Raw genomic sequence first — 14214 nt, 5'->3', positions numbered from 1 at the left:
CCCTAGACCCTCAGCAGCCCAGAAGTGTGGCTGTCTGGCAGCTCGTGGGAGCAGCGGACACCACACCAGGCAGACCTCTTGCTTGGCGAGCCTACAACCTAAAATGTCCGCGTGCTCCCCACGTCAGACCGCACACTGCTTCCGGAGAAGCAGAGGAGCCACAGCAGGATGCAGGAGGGTGCATTTTCCTCCAAATCCACCTTGGTCTGAAGAGGATAAGAACAGAGAAACAGGCGTCCGGAGGGTCCTTCTAGGCCATCTCAGACGCACAGCTGGGTCCCAGCGCTTCGCTTAGAGACTCTGACAGCAGTGAAATGTCTTGCGGATGGATTACCCTGTTCTTGCCCTCACCCTCGAACAAAAACAACAAAGAAACCATACGGGAAAACTTGTTGCTGCTGCTGTTTTTTGCCCATGTTTAGCTATCTGAAACCAAGCCACTTTGTTCAAATAAAATAGTCTGAACTTTTGTGCAAATAGGAAACGGGACTGGAAACTTCGAGTCGAGGCTGGCTCTGGCCTTGCTCATCACACGAAGGCCTGTGAGCACGTGAGCTGAGTAGCGATCCGCAGTGTGGCCAGCTGCCACGGGGACGGAGGCCCGTGGGGCTGTGTGGAGCCGCCCCCGGCAGGCGCAGGTTTGCATCCACGCCTTCGAGGTTATCCGTCCCCCCCGCTTGTAAGCTAGTTCACACAGAGCCAGCAGCTATGATAACAGAATTTTGTTTTGTTAGTTTAGCTCTTAGCAATTACTGCATCATAGTTTGTTAATATTTTAAGTGACACAGTCAGTGCTCTTCTGCAGACAATGGTGACAAAGAAGTCACAGCTTTGGGACTGACTGGTTGGCTCTGGGGCCGGTTTCGGTCTGCTCTTTTATAAGCTCCATTATGTGGGGTTTTCACTGAAAAAATTTCAGACTGGACAGATAATGCAGCAAAAGGGACCCTTAAAAGGAACGATCATATTTCTTGTGCAAAACAAATTTTTCAGCCAGGATACCCTGAAAAGAAATACCCTGGGCCTCCAGCGAAAGCTGCTCCAATTCCTTCTCCTTTCAAAGGGGAAACACATTTTGACTCCAGCTTCCTGCTGTGGCAGAATTCCAATAAGCATATATTATAGTTATTTTTCAGTTAGAAATTAATCTGCTACCCAGAACAGGCTGCTAGGATGTGAAATGAGGAATTTGAGCTCTGGTAAGATATCCAACAGCTGCTGAACCTGGAAAGACTGTTTTGAGGTGGACTAGCTGGGAGAGCTACCAGTTCCCGACTCCCAGGAAGCCAAGCTCAGTCCCCTAACTGTGGGCGGTGCTCCCGTAAAGAGCACAGGGCCACGAGCCTTCTCACCATGTGGGCTGCAACCACAGCAGAACATCCCGTGTGACTGACGCCAAGGGCTAAACCTGGCTGCAATTTATTGGATGGGTGATGGAAGGGGGTGAGAATACCATAATAAAGGAGGGATATATGGGTGGGAGCCACCAACGAAAGTCCCCCGTCCGCCTCCCCCCACGGAAAGGAGAGAGGCAGCCCTTCTCCCTCAGGTGATCTGTGGTTCCAGGGCTCAGCCGCTTTGCAGGAGGCGCCCAGAAGCGATATGCTTTTGGTCTGGTGGTCATGAGCTAGACTGTTGCCTTTGGTTGCCCTTTTCACTCCACAGCAAACCCGCAGGTCTCCTCCACCGCCGTCAGCAGCTTCTCGTAGAGCTTCTCATAGGACTCATAAGGTGGAATGTCGATCCGGTTAAAGCTAGAAAGGGACAGAGGGACAAAAGGGCCAGAGTCACTGCTGGGGGCGGTCCAGCCCCAGGACTGATTCAAGGTCAAGGACAGGCAGCTAGCAGTGAGGGGATAAAGAAAGGGGGAGGCGTCAAAGCATCTTATCTCCTGGTTGGGGGACGGGGTGGGTAGCACCAAGTTCTCCGCTTCTCCCTACCGGCTTTCAGCTTCTAAATGCAGAGTTTTTCAGTCAACACACAGCAAAATAAAACTTAAGACCTTTGAAATATCACCACGTTACTATTTACTGCTTATATTAGGACAAAGCTCTAAACTTGTTTTTTGTTTGTCTTTGGGAGAAATTCTTTCCCTGTACCAGGATCGTCCCCTTGGCAGCCCCCGTAACCCAGACAGGCCATCAGTCAAGCCACCACTGACGATGTCCTACATGTCTGTCTGTTCCTCTGGGACTTGATCTGAAACCAAAATGGGGCTGTCTGGAAAAGTCCCTGCAAAAACAAACCAGATCTCAAAACCAATAAAATGTCAAATCCCTGAAAGATGAAATGAATATTAAACTTCTGACTCAATATTTCCATGGGGAAATTCATTTCCAGTATTTGTGCAAAGAAAAAGACATCCTTTAAGAAGCTATTACCTTATAACACATCAAAAGCTACAAAATTGGGGCCCAGAGGACATAGAGTGGCCTCCTGAGTTACCAGGGGCCAAGCAATTAAGGGTGGCTTTTGTCAAGAAAGAGCCCGTTCCAGGCTTTTCTCTGCAGCTTTAGCATCAGAGAGTATTCTTCATGTCTGTCTTACTCCAAGCACCAAGGCGTATGCCAACAAGGCACATTCTCATAAGGCATGCCACAGCCACGCTTGGGCAAGGCCTTGGCACCCACCACAGTCCTGGAACAGCCATACCAGCCTGTGTCACAGATGTGGAAAACCAGTTACACTATGAAGTAACTTGTTGCAAATTCCATCACGGCCAGCATTTGAACCCGCATCCTTGGGTTCTAAGTCAGGAAACTTTCATCCCCTCATTTTGTATCTTGGCAGCATCTGGAGCTGGTTCTCCAGAAAGAGATGGGCTGCCCTTCTCAATGGAAGGTTCAGAGACAAAGTGTGTGCAAGTGATTAGACTTGAAAACCATAAAGGAAGTTAAAATTGAGGGAAAAACATTTTTCAGTAGACAAGATGCTATATCTATCGTATGCAAAGTTCCAGCCAGGTGTGGTGGCTCAGCACTTTGGGAGGCTGAGGTGAAAGAACTGCTTGAGCCCAGGAGTTCGAGACCAGCTTGGGCAACATAGGGAGACTCGGTCTCTGCAACAAATAAAAAAATTAGTTTAGCATGGTGGTGTGCACCTGTAGTCCCAGCTACTCGGGAAGCTGAGTCCAGGAGGTCGAGGGTGTAGTGCCACTGCACTCCAGCCTGGGCGACAGAATGAGACCCCAACTCAGAAAAAATAAAAAATATCATAAGCAAAGTTCTGAGAGGGAAAAATGGGGACCTAGAAATGTCAGCTAAAGTGAAGACCAATAAAGCCACACTAAAAACATAGTTCTTCCTACTGATGGGTATACGTGCACAACATATGCATCCAGACCCAGCTAAGATGAAGACTTGAACCTGCTGGAGCAACAGATTGTTGCCAAAACACCAACATTAATTAATTGCATGGCTCACAACAAAATTAGTGTCATAAGAGACACTGATAACACTCTTACGTGGGTTGGTGCAAAATACTTGTCCCATTTGCCAGTCATTGCCTGAGACTTTGCACAGAGGAAATGCAAAGTCCTACAAACGAGAAAACAGCCTTAAAAAGTAACGTGAACAAGCGCATCGTCCAGAGACACGCTCCCAGGATGCAGTGACCCCACACAGCAGGTCTTACCAGGTATGGGCCTTTGGAAGGTTGTCCGTGTTCGCATCTATCAGGTGGATGGTGAACAGCCGGGGCCCTGCCGCGCCTGTAGAGCCTTACAGGACAACATTCTAGTTAATGCACTTCAGAGCCAAAGCCGTGGCACTTCCCAGCCACGCAGCCCCCAGGAGCCGGGGCCCCTTCTGACCACTTCCTCGGCCCTGACGCCCCAGCCGGCTGTCTTGCCAGCGGGCCATGGAGTTCACCTGCCCCGTTCTAGGGTATGTCTAGAGTGGTCATCAAGTGACAGAATGCAGATCCTTCAGAACATCACAGGGGGCAGAGCAAAGACTGCCGAGAACTCCCCTAAGTGCACTGCAGCCCCGGGCCTGTCCCAGTGGGGGGATCTGAGGGTCACACCTATCTGTGCCTAAACCATGGAACAGAGGACCAGCCAACCAATACGGTGGGGGAGGCAGCAGGCTTTACTGGGCCCTCTCACGCTCGGGTCTTTCCAGAGTCAGCCCCTGATGGGCGCCAAGCTGTCCAGTAGCTGCCATTGGTGCTGCAAAGACATGGGCCAGCCTAGGGATGTCCTGCCTGCTGACCAATGAGGCTATGGCGGCCACTGGCCTTTGTCTTGCTGATATTCTCTTCTACGTGGTTAAGGATATTCCTTTCAGCCTGGGCCGAGGCCAGCAGTGGGCCTGGAGGCCGAGAGAGATCATGGCAGAGACACCATCTTTCTGGAGGGCAGAGGGTCTGTATGGCCACTGGGAGGTGAGTGCAGCTCCTGGGGCTGCAGGGGTGTGGAGCAGTAGGTAGGAAGGAAGCTGGTTCCTCCCTGGCAGGCCAACCCTTCAAGCCCCATCTCCCAGGGAGTCAGGACAGACTGTGCCAGGCATGCCCCGGGTGTTCGGTGCCCAGCCTGTGACCCTCTGGCTAGATTCCTTAGAATGAAAGAATCAGCCTCCAGTCTTGCCCAGCGGCCTTCAGACCCCTTCCGACAGCACCAGTCCCTCTCTGTGCCGTGGCTGTGTTCACACCCATCAGGCACAGGGTGAACAGCCAGGGCCCTGCCACACCTGTAGAACTCACAGAACCCTGTCACATCTGACCCCCACCCGGACTGACTGCCTGCTAGATAGTATGAGGGCACTTATTATGGAGGATATTGCTAAGATCCTGACAACAACATGATGGTTTCTAACCAAGAGTGTCCAGTGAGTGGGCCTGCCACGGGGAAGATGACAGATGTCTCAGGAAAAGCCAGACTCAGAGCCACAGAACCTGGACTCCTGCCCCTGCTGACCGCTCCCCACTCACTGTCTTTTTCCTTGGGGGCAAGTACATCCCATGACCCCACAGCACCTCCGTTTCTTCATTCGTGTCACGGGGATCTCTCTGGGCAGCTAGGAGAATTGAGCGAGAAAGGAAACTACCAAGCTCCAACAAGCACTAGAGGAGCTGTAGTTATGAGGCTGCTCAGGCAGAGGGAGGCTCCCATATTGAGGGGGGCTCAGCTTAGAACCCGTTTTTATTTATGCTGAGCCCCTGCAGCAGTTCTATAGGCAGAATCACTGTGGAAAAGACACAAATACCCTCATGACCACAGCCGAGGGGCAAGGATTAACCTCCTTTTACTCAACAAGGATCTCCAAAGTCAGAGAGAATATTCTGTATCTGCAATATAGCTGCATGTCTATTTAAAGTTCAATTCGCTAGATTCCAATGCAGTTACGCCCCGCACATTACTCCTTCCAGCTGTCAGCAACATCCCCTCCAAGCCCTAAGTGTAAGGGGCCGCATCAAGCCGCCTCTGCCTACAGGCTGCCTGGCATCTTTCCCATGGAATCCTATCCCACGTACAGTGACACTAGCGGCTTAAAGAGGGTAAGCATGGGCTCTTCTTCCTTTCAGTGTGGCTTGTGGCTAAACAGGGGTTCATCTGGAGCCACCAGGACAGGGCAGGGCGGCTCCCCGCGACTCTCCACCTGGGGTCCTGGGCAGGCCGGCCTGGCAGCGGTGGAAAGTGAGGGGCCTGGCCCGACTCCCTCAAGGCCCGCTGGCCAAACCTTCTGGGCTCTTGGGAGCAGTGAGGGGGGGACCCACACGCCTGGAGTGGCTCAGCAGGTCACGGACGGCACCTGCTGGGCAAGCCCCTCCGCACTCCCGAGCGCTTGTTAGTAGAGAACATCCATCACGTCATTTCTAGTCGATGGCTCAGAACAGCAGCCCGACCACCCTCTAGTTCCGCCCGCCACGGTCCGACCCAGAACACGCCGGCGCAGACGTGCAGCCAAATAGCCCTGCCTCCACGTCAGTCACCTTGCAAAGCCTTGAAACCTTGGAGCGGGACGCGAGTGGACCCGGTCACGAACTGCAGGAGCCTGGCCCGCCTTTCTTCATCGAAGGTCTCCACTGCTTGCCAGAACCACCTGACGATGTTGCTGTCGGCCACGCAGTGCTTCAGCCGCGTGTTCGACTTCCAGTCATTCAAGTCTATTTTGTCCAGGCCACCTATTATCAACTGAGAAGGTGTTTGAAGGCGAGTTACTTCCAGAAGGTATGAGCCCATGTCAGGACATGCCTCCTAGGTTCCCAAAACTTGGAGCCCAAGCGAAGAAGCAGCTGTGTACCAAGAATTATGTGGGTCTGAGGTAGATGGAGTATTTTCCCAGCTTGTTTAAGAAGTTGACCCTAGAACTACAGCTCCTCCCAAGGGAGCTGCTCTTGGCATCTCACTGAAGCAGAAAGCCTAGAAAAACAATCTGGAGGCCTTCAGCTATTTTGCACCCAACAGAGATGGATGGGGGTGAATGAATCACTATGTTCAAGCACATGAAGTATTAGAGAAGACAATACCACTCTGTTCTTGGTCTAATGATAGAACATAAAGCCATATGACATTGTGGGAGAACCTGGCTATATACAAGAAAACGTCCCCAGTCAGAGATGATGGCTACGCAATCTCCCACTCTGCTAGACGTCCTGAAGATAGGAGAAGCCACAAACACCGTGAAGAAATTCCTGAGATTTATGCAGATTTACTGCCACCAAGTGGACACCTTGCCTCTTACAAACTGGCACTCAACTCCCCTTCTCACTTTAGTCCTGTCTTCTGGGAACCCCGACAAGCTCCTGGGCTTACCAGAAAAGAGTGCAAGCCTTACTCTACAGTAAGGATTTAACACAGGCAAATGCCACCACATGAGACCCCTGAATGCCCTGAGTTGATGCCGCACGCCAAGCACATACCTCTAGTTCCTTCTGGTCAAAAGGCTTCAGCAGGTGTTGAGGGATGAGTTCATTGAACCCTTTCTGAAGAGCTAAGAACTGTGCTTCGATTCCTCTCATAAACCTCCAGTTTACATACAACCTGGAAGAAAAACTCATGAGTTGAAAGCAAAACCAAACGGATTTTCTTCCATGAGCAAGTTCTGATATCACAACCCAACAAACCTTGAACACAATGCGGGCACGCCCACTGAGCACAATGCCTAGCCCTTTCCAGCCCTCATCACTAAGACAGGCAAAAACCACCCCAGCAGTTAGTAATGAGCCTTGGTATCATGCTAAAAATGAATCAGCACGTGCACTTATGCGTTTTGATTATTTACTCAAAACAGGAGTAAAAACAGCAGGATTTAGGCTGACCTGTTACAGCAACTGCTTAATTTAAAAGTACATTTGAGGCCGGGTGCTGTGGCTCACATCTGCAATGCCAGTGCTTTGAGATCTGGTCATGAGTGCTATCATGGCCAGGTAGGCCTTACACAACAAAGGAGCTACAACCCAGTACCCAGCTATTCCCACAGGCAAACACCGAGGCAACCCTGGACAGTACCGGACATATTCTTTTTTGTTCTCCTCTGTGACGGGCACATTTCTGCCATTGGGCTTCAGTTCGTGCTGAAGAATTCGCCCAAAGGCATTGTGTTCCACGCAGAAGGTGTGGTCCAGTACGGGGGTGATGTCGTTCTCCCTGTCAAAGCAGGACAGAAGGTAATGTCACTTACACCTCTAATCCCATGTGGCATCAGACAGAACATGAGGTGGGGCAGTCGGGTAGAAACAGACAGTGCTTACTGATGGCCAGACCCAGCGCTATGAGGAGGGTGGACAGTCAAGGGCGGACACAGATCTGTGCATGGGTCAGAGCACATCTGGAAGGAACCAGGAGACCACAGCTCTGGTGCTAGGTGTCCCTGACTCCTGGCTCTCTCATTCATAGAAGGAAGGTGATGGTCACTCTACTGTTCTGTGATTTTATGAGATATGCAACTTAATTTATTTGTAAGCTGAGTCTGGGAGTAGAGGAGGGACTCTGGAACAGTTTGTGGCTGAAGAGAAACCATTCTAGAGGAAGCCACACCAAGAAAATATGGTCTCCCCTTTTCAGATGCTCTCGTTCAAAACAAAAGCACGTGAAAAGTTGAAACTGACTCTTTAATCCGCCATCTTTCTTGTAACACAGGCAGAGTGAAAAGTTGTCTACATGATGAAGGCCCTGACTCCCCAGAGTCCCCACTGCAAGCTGGTACATGTGACACCTGGGACACACCGGGAGGCCCCAGCGCCTGCTCCCCATGTCCGCCTTCCCCCTTTCCAGAGACGGAGCTTCCAGCCCTGTGACGTCGGCTCCTTCAAAGGCCCCACGACACCGACGGTTCATCTGGTCACATGCCCATGCTCTTAAGAGCATTCAGGACAATTCTAAGGCAAAGGGAACGTTAATTTTGTTTCGATACTTTCTTGGCCTGTCTATAGAACACCTGGAGACACTTTGGAGTGACACACATACCCTATACTTGGCCTGGGGATTGGTCTGTCAATTTTCAAGGAAGATCTTAATAAGTCAAGGAAACAACAAAAAAAACTCGTCCATGAAGAACAACTGGCCAAACACCATGAGAAAGATAAGGCAATTAAGTATTTTGTGTTAAATCTGCTTTCTGGTTTCTGGTTATGATACAAGGTTTCTTTATTTCTCTTCTCTAAGCTCGCACCAATCCCCAAAGTACATACATGCATGTACACGCACACAACACACACAGTGGTGCGTCCATGACTGCATGTGTATCTGCAGACGACTGAGCAGGAGTCTATACTTACAGGATCCACACCAAGCTCTTATGCAGCTCCGGGTCCACCGACTCCAGATCTGAGAGCTGGATGGGCTTCCCCAGCAGCTGCTTGTAGAAGGGCACCGTGAAGCCCCCATTGATATAGTGTCCGTGGAACACAGCCAGCCCCATGATCCGCCCAACAAAGTGGAAGTAAGACAAGTGGTCCTGTAGGGGCACCAGAGAACATGGATCTGTCAGAGAGAGGTCCACCAGTGTGGGCATCTCGTGCTTTCTCTAAGCTTCTTTCAAAAACTGTCCCAGAGGCAACCAAACACTGACTCGGTTACTCACAGGCTAGCTCATGGCCAGATGAAAAATGGCTGCCTGGGCAGCTGAAATGTAGAACACATCTTTTATTTAGATCAGCTGGACAACATGCTGTATGCCTGTAGGTCCAACACCTTCTCTCAGAAACTGCCATGTAACTCGCAGGGCCCAGTGCAAAATGAAAACGCAGAGGCCCCTTTTCCGAAGTGAACGAGCATTTCAGTCTGACGACAGCAGAGACCAAGCCAAGCACGAGGCCTTCGCGGTGTGGGCATCAGGCCCCATGGAGGCTGCACGCCCAGGAAGCTGGTCTCGCTTTTCCTTCCCATTGAGCGCAAAGAGAAGGGCGATTCCCCTTCCTCTTCTGCTGCTCCACCCCCATGCCACAAGAAAGAAAAAGAAGAAATCCCAAGAAGGGGAAAAAAAGGAACACAGGAAAATACGTATGAATATGCCAAGTAAAAGAACATTCTAGAACCAGGGCCATTCTGGTTTTTAACTCATAAATCTGTTTCTACTTTGAATTCTGAATGCTCGTCACCTCAGAAAATTAGCCAAAACTTCACTTTCTTTTTTTTTTTGAGTTGGAGTCTCACTCTGTCACCCAGACTGGAGTGCAGTGGCCGCTCCCAGCCACCGCAGCCTCGACCTGCTGGGCTCCGGCGATCCTTCCGCCTCAGCCTTCCAAGTAGCCGGAATTACAGGCATGTACCACCACGCCCGGCTGATTTTTTGATTTATTGTAGAGATGAGGTCTCACTGCCCAGGCGGGTCTCGAACCCGCGGGCTCAGGCCATCCACTCACCTCGGCCTCCCAAAGGCGCGGGATTGCAGGCTGAGCCACCGAGCCCGGCTTAAAACTTCACTTGCTTGTTGGCAAAATGTTCTTTCACATGTGAACTCAAGTGGCGCTGCCCTCGGGCCCGCCTCAGTGGCTTGCGCATGGCACGGCACTGCAGGGGACGTGATTCCACAGGAAGGCCCCCTCTGGCCTGCCATCTGCCCTTGGGCTGGGTGCACAAACGCTGCATTTATTCCTCATCTCTGACAAAAGCGTGCCAAAAGGCATCAGCATTCATGGTTTACAAAAACAAGTATGGAAATATTCCACTTCTGGAAGGAGGCTGGACTGTGTAACCACTTCTCAGAATGACACCCGTAACAAGCACGGCCTCAAATGGCAACAGTGCTGTGAGTGTTATGGGCAGCTCAATTTCACCCTCATTCTCCTTCAGCACAACATACCCAACGATCCCAATCTCGAAAAATACAGGCTTGAAATCATTCGTTTTCATTTAGTTCTCACTCTACCTTTCAGTCTTTTACTTACTACTGTTTTTGATTACGTCTACAATGAATAGACCACGAATTGACACTGAACCTGAAAATTCATCTTAAAAATTCTCCAACTAAATTTCCTACCTCTTTATTCATTAATACTTACAGGGTTGATTGAAGAATCTGGATTGATTTGCAACATGTAAATATTGTCTGTGGAATACTGGAAGAGTCCGTAATACGGATTCAACATTTCATGGCACAACAAATAAAGCCACTCCCTAGGAATAACAAAAAAACTGTTTTATCTGTGCTAAAATTTCTGGCTTTAGATCTTTATGAAAAGATTGACTGACTCTGTCCCAAAAGGCCAAAACAGTGTCAAGTAAGAGGAGCAACGGGTCAGGGTGCCGGCTCTGAGTGGATGCAATGGTCCAGGCTGGGCGAAGCAGCCTAAAGAAATCACAGTATCCCAAGGAGCCCCCGAAGCAACCCAGAGTCCTCAATTACTGTTCCTCACCACCACATGACCAAAACTTCAACAACAAATCTGCAGCTGAGAAAGAAGCATAGTTGACTAGAGTTATTAGTATCACTGGAAAAGTGCGATAATCTCAGAAGTTTGTCCACTTTCTTGTACCTCAGCTAAGGTTTTCTCTGCTACTTTGCAAAAATCAAGATCTTAGCTGGTGATATTAATGATGTGGTATTAACTGACAAAAGCACAATAAAAAGCAATCTGATCCCGTTAACTTTAACTTCAGGATCCTGGGTCACTTTTGTTTATTTTTATTTTATTTTGTTTTTTTTAAATGTTTCAAATAAGAAGAAAACATTTCAACGCTCAAAGTCCAGGGAGACAGAGAAAGACTGTTTAAGAATGACTTTTGCCCTTCACAATTTTCTGTTGAATTATTTTTTTTACCATAAACACTTACCATTTATGTAACTTTAAAAACTAGTTTAAAACTGTAAAGTATGAGTTATATAATTTTCTGAATTCCTTTAATGTTCGAATCATCTTATCATTAAAAAACTACAAAATTAAAAAGTTCAAACAAAAAACACACTTTAAATAGAAACAGTATGATTCAGTTGCTACTGTCAGGTTGTGATAAGCCCAGGTACAGGGAGACCCTTACCCTTACATGAATATCTGTGGCAGTTCTAAAAATAGCCTTTTTTCTTTCTACTCAAAACTCCTTTCAAATGGATAAATCTCATTAAGAGAGCAGCTGTAAATTTTAAATTTCTTACTCATTCAAACAGAAAAGATACAGAAGTGAGACAGAATAGGAAAAGATAAGTATAAATGCAAAGAATCTGTCCAAGAAAATTGTGAGACGACACAAAAACAACCAGACCAAAACAGTTATGTATTGCACTCAAAAGAACAGAAAGGAACTGCCAGAGAGATGAGACTCCAAACCTTATAGGGCCTCTCCACTACAAAGACAAAATTGCTCAACTTTGATTCATCCCAAATTTTGGAGTTTGGATTTGGGAAGAACTTTTTTGGAAAAAGCCAAGGACCTGCAATTGTCTAGACAGGAAGTGATTAAGATACAAGCAAACATTCTGCCCAAGCTGTGGACAAGGAAAAGATACAATTGGGTCTGCTCTGGACATGGTAAGGGAAGAGCCAACTTACACAGGCAGGAGAGAGAGGCTACAGCAATGACTCTGGACCAAACATGGGGAAATCAGTGTAGCTTGAGTCTCCTGGACCAGATAATGAACACATACATGCACACATGTATATCACTGAAATCTCTACAGTTCTCCAAGACAGGTGTGATCTCATTTAGATACGAGGAAGACCCTGAGGGGTGAGATAAACCATGCAAAACCAAACTGGAACCAGCCAAGAGGGATTCAAGGCTCTTTCCACAACAGCATTATGTCTACCTAGGGCGCTCCACGGAGACTGGCCTCCACATGGAAGACTGGATAACTACGGAAAACGCATAAGGGCTGTAACTCTTACCAAACCAGGAAATTCGATAGCTGAGTAACAGGCATTTCGGAAAGATCAAAGTAAGGAAATGGGAGAGAGGAAATTATCAAAAAGTTAAATTCATTCATTCAGTGCAGATGTATAGGACGCATACTGTCTATGTGTTAGGTGTTGTTCTAGGAACTGGGGATTCAAGTTGTGAACAAGACAAAGTTCCCACACGTGTGTTGAGTCTTTTAGGAGATGGAGACAAGAAAGGGAAACCTCCCACCACACAACTTGTCAGGTGGTGACAAGAACTCAAGGGAGTAAGCCAAAGCAGAGGACGCCACAGGATCCCCAAGACAGTGGACCTGACCTAGGAAGGCAGAGACATCTCATGACAGCCACTGTGCAGAAGAGCCAAAGAATCGTCATCACACCGGAGAGAGGACTCCAAGAAGAACATGGAGGTACGTCAAGAGATGTCATGTGTCCCTGGGGGGACTGAAGTTTAAAGGGGCAATATAATAAAGCTTAGTTTTTGTTTGTTTTTTTTTTAAAGGAAGAAATTCTTGGAAAAATTAAAATTTGTTCAAAAAATAAATCAACTCTAGGATACTATTTAACCCCTTAGTGAACAATCTTCACGTTCATCATAATATAAACAGTGTACTGATGTTCAATGCTTACAATAATAGTAGAAAAGCACAGGAGACTGACTTAATTTTGGTTATAGAACAGAATGTAAATCTTCAGCCTTGACAATATAAAAGTAACATTGCAGATGGAAGAATTTAAGAGGTAGAAGGAAGAAGGGATGCTGAAGGGAAAGTTACAGTACTGATATCCTTTTCTTAGGAAGATGAGGTCGAGGTAATAATCTCTAGTTGACAAATCAAAAAATAAAGGTGAAAGCACATGACAAAAGCTAAAAATAATAGAACTGAAAGACTGGTATTACTAAACTGGAATGAAAGAGCATCAGCTGGATTCTCTTGTATCTCTCTTGTGTTTACAACCATAAATCAGTAAATCAGAAGATAATCATTTGAATCGAGTGATATAAAGACATCTGTTAGGAGAAACAGCTACAAGAGTTAAGAAGCAGTTGTTTGGAAGATGAAATGAGGCAGGATAGGAAATTGCAGTTTTTCATTATTCTACTCTGTTTTTTATATCATTTGCTTGAATCGCTTTGACCGAAATTTCACATTTTTATTTATTTACTTTTTGAGTTGGGGGTCTCCTTCTGTGGCTCAGGCTGGAGGGCAGTGGCATGATCACAGCTCATCACAGCCTTGAACTCCTGGGCTCAAGCAATCCTCCTCAGCCTCCCCAAGTGCTAGGATTACAGGCATGAGCCACCAAGCCCAGGCTACATTTTAATTTCATAAAATTCCTTTGATACAAAGTAAATTTACGTGTCGCCCTATGCCCCGCCCCGTTCCCCTGCCCTTTTCCTGCAGAAAATCCCTAACAAGAAGACCAAGCCCACCTCCTGTACTAATTTCATAAGTCCCACATGTTTCCACTTCAGATGTGCCACGTGAAGAAAGGGGTAAGTGAAGGTTTAATTCTCGCTTTACAAGAAGTCAACTAGTGGGACGATCATGTACCTTCCGATAGGTTATGGTGAGAGGCAAGCCTGAGCACACTCTCAGGAATTCTTCCTCTCAGAAAGCTGGCTAAAGCCAGACTAGGGCCCTGACTGCTCCAAGGAGATACCAGCACGGCCCAGTGTGCTCAGTGACAGACACGAAAGACGAGCAGGGCGAACGACTTCTCTCAGAAAAGTCTATAAGCTATGCTGAAATCCACCCCGCAGAGCCAGGAATAAGCAAGCATCTCACCTCGCCACGCCACCGTAATCCAAACCTTCTTCCCCTCGGAATTTCACCATGAGTCGTTTTTTCAAGTCTTTCGGTCGCATCTTCATTATCTGGCGGTAAGACTCCTGCACATCAAAATTCTATTTTCAGAGAGAAGAACGTATCTTTT

At 47.9% G+C, this 14214-nt stretch overlaps 1 protein-coding gene across 1 annotated transcript in view; it reads right to left on the bottom strand.

Annotated features, from left to right (window-relative positions):
• Positions 1-1403: 1403 nt before the first annotated feature.
• SMURF1 (SMAD specific E3 ubiquitin protein ligase 1) overlaps positions 1404-14214 on the bottom strand; it is a 29286-nt gene continuing 16475 nt past the window's right edge. Inside the window, exons 12-19 of the mRNA XM_008072893.2 lie at positions 14067-14170; positions 10444-10558; positions 8719-8897; positions 7451-7588; positions 6862-6982; positions 5932-6133; positions 3634-3718; positions 1404-1754 (exon numbers count right to left, since the gene is read on the bottom strand). Coding sequence (XP_008071084.2) covers positions 1655-1754; positions 3634-3718; positions 5932-6133; positions 6862-6982; positions 7451-7588; positions 8719-8897; positions 10444-10558; positions 14067-14170 — 1044 coding nt within the window. The 3' untranslated portion in view covers positions 1404-1654. The remainder of the gene's footprint in view (positions 1755-3633; positions 3719-5931; positions 6134-6861; positions 6983-7450; positions 7589-8718; positions 8898-10443; positions 10559-14066; positions 14171-14214) is intronic.

This window comes from Carlito syrichta, unplaced genomic scaffold (assembly GCF_000164805.1).
Source record: "Carlito syrichta isolate Samal-C Ts95f unplaced genomic scaffold, Tarsius_syrichta-2.0.1 Scaffold315497, whole genome shotgun sequence".
In the NCBI taxonomy this organism is placed as follows: domain Eukaryota; kingdom Metazoa; phylum Chordata; class Mammalia; order Primates; family Tarsiidae; genus Carlito; species Carlito syrichta.
Note: the sequence above shows the minus strand (reverse complement) of the source record. Positions and strands in the feature narration are given on the sequence as shown.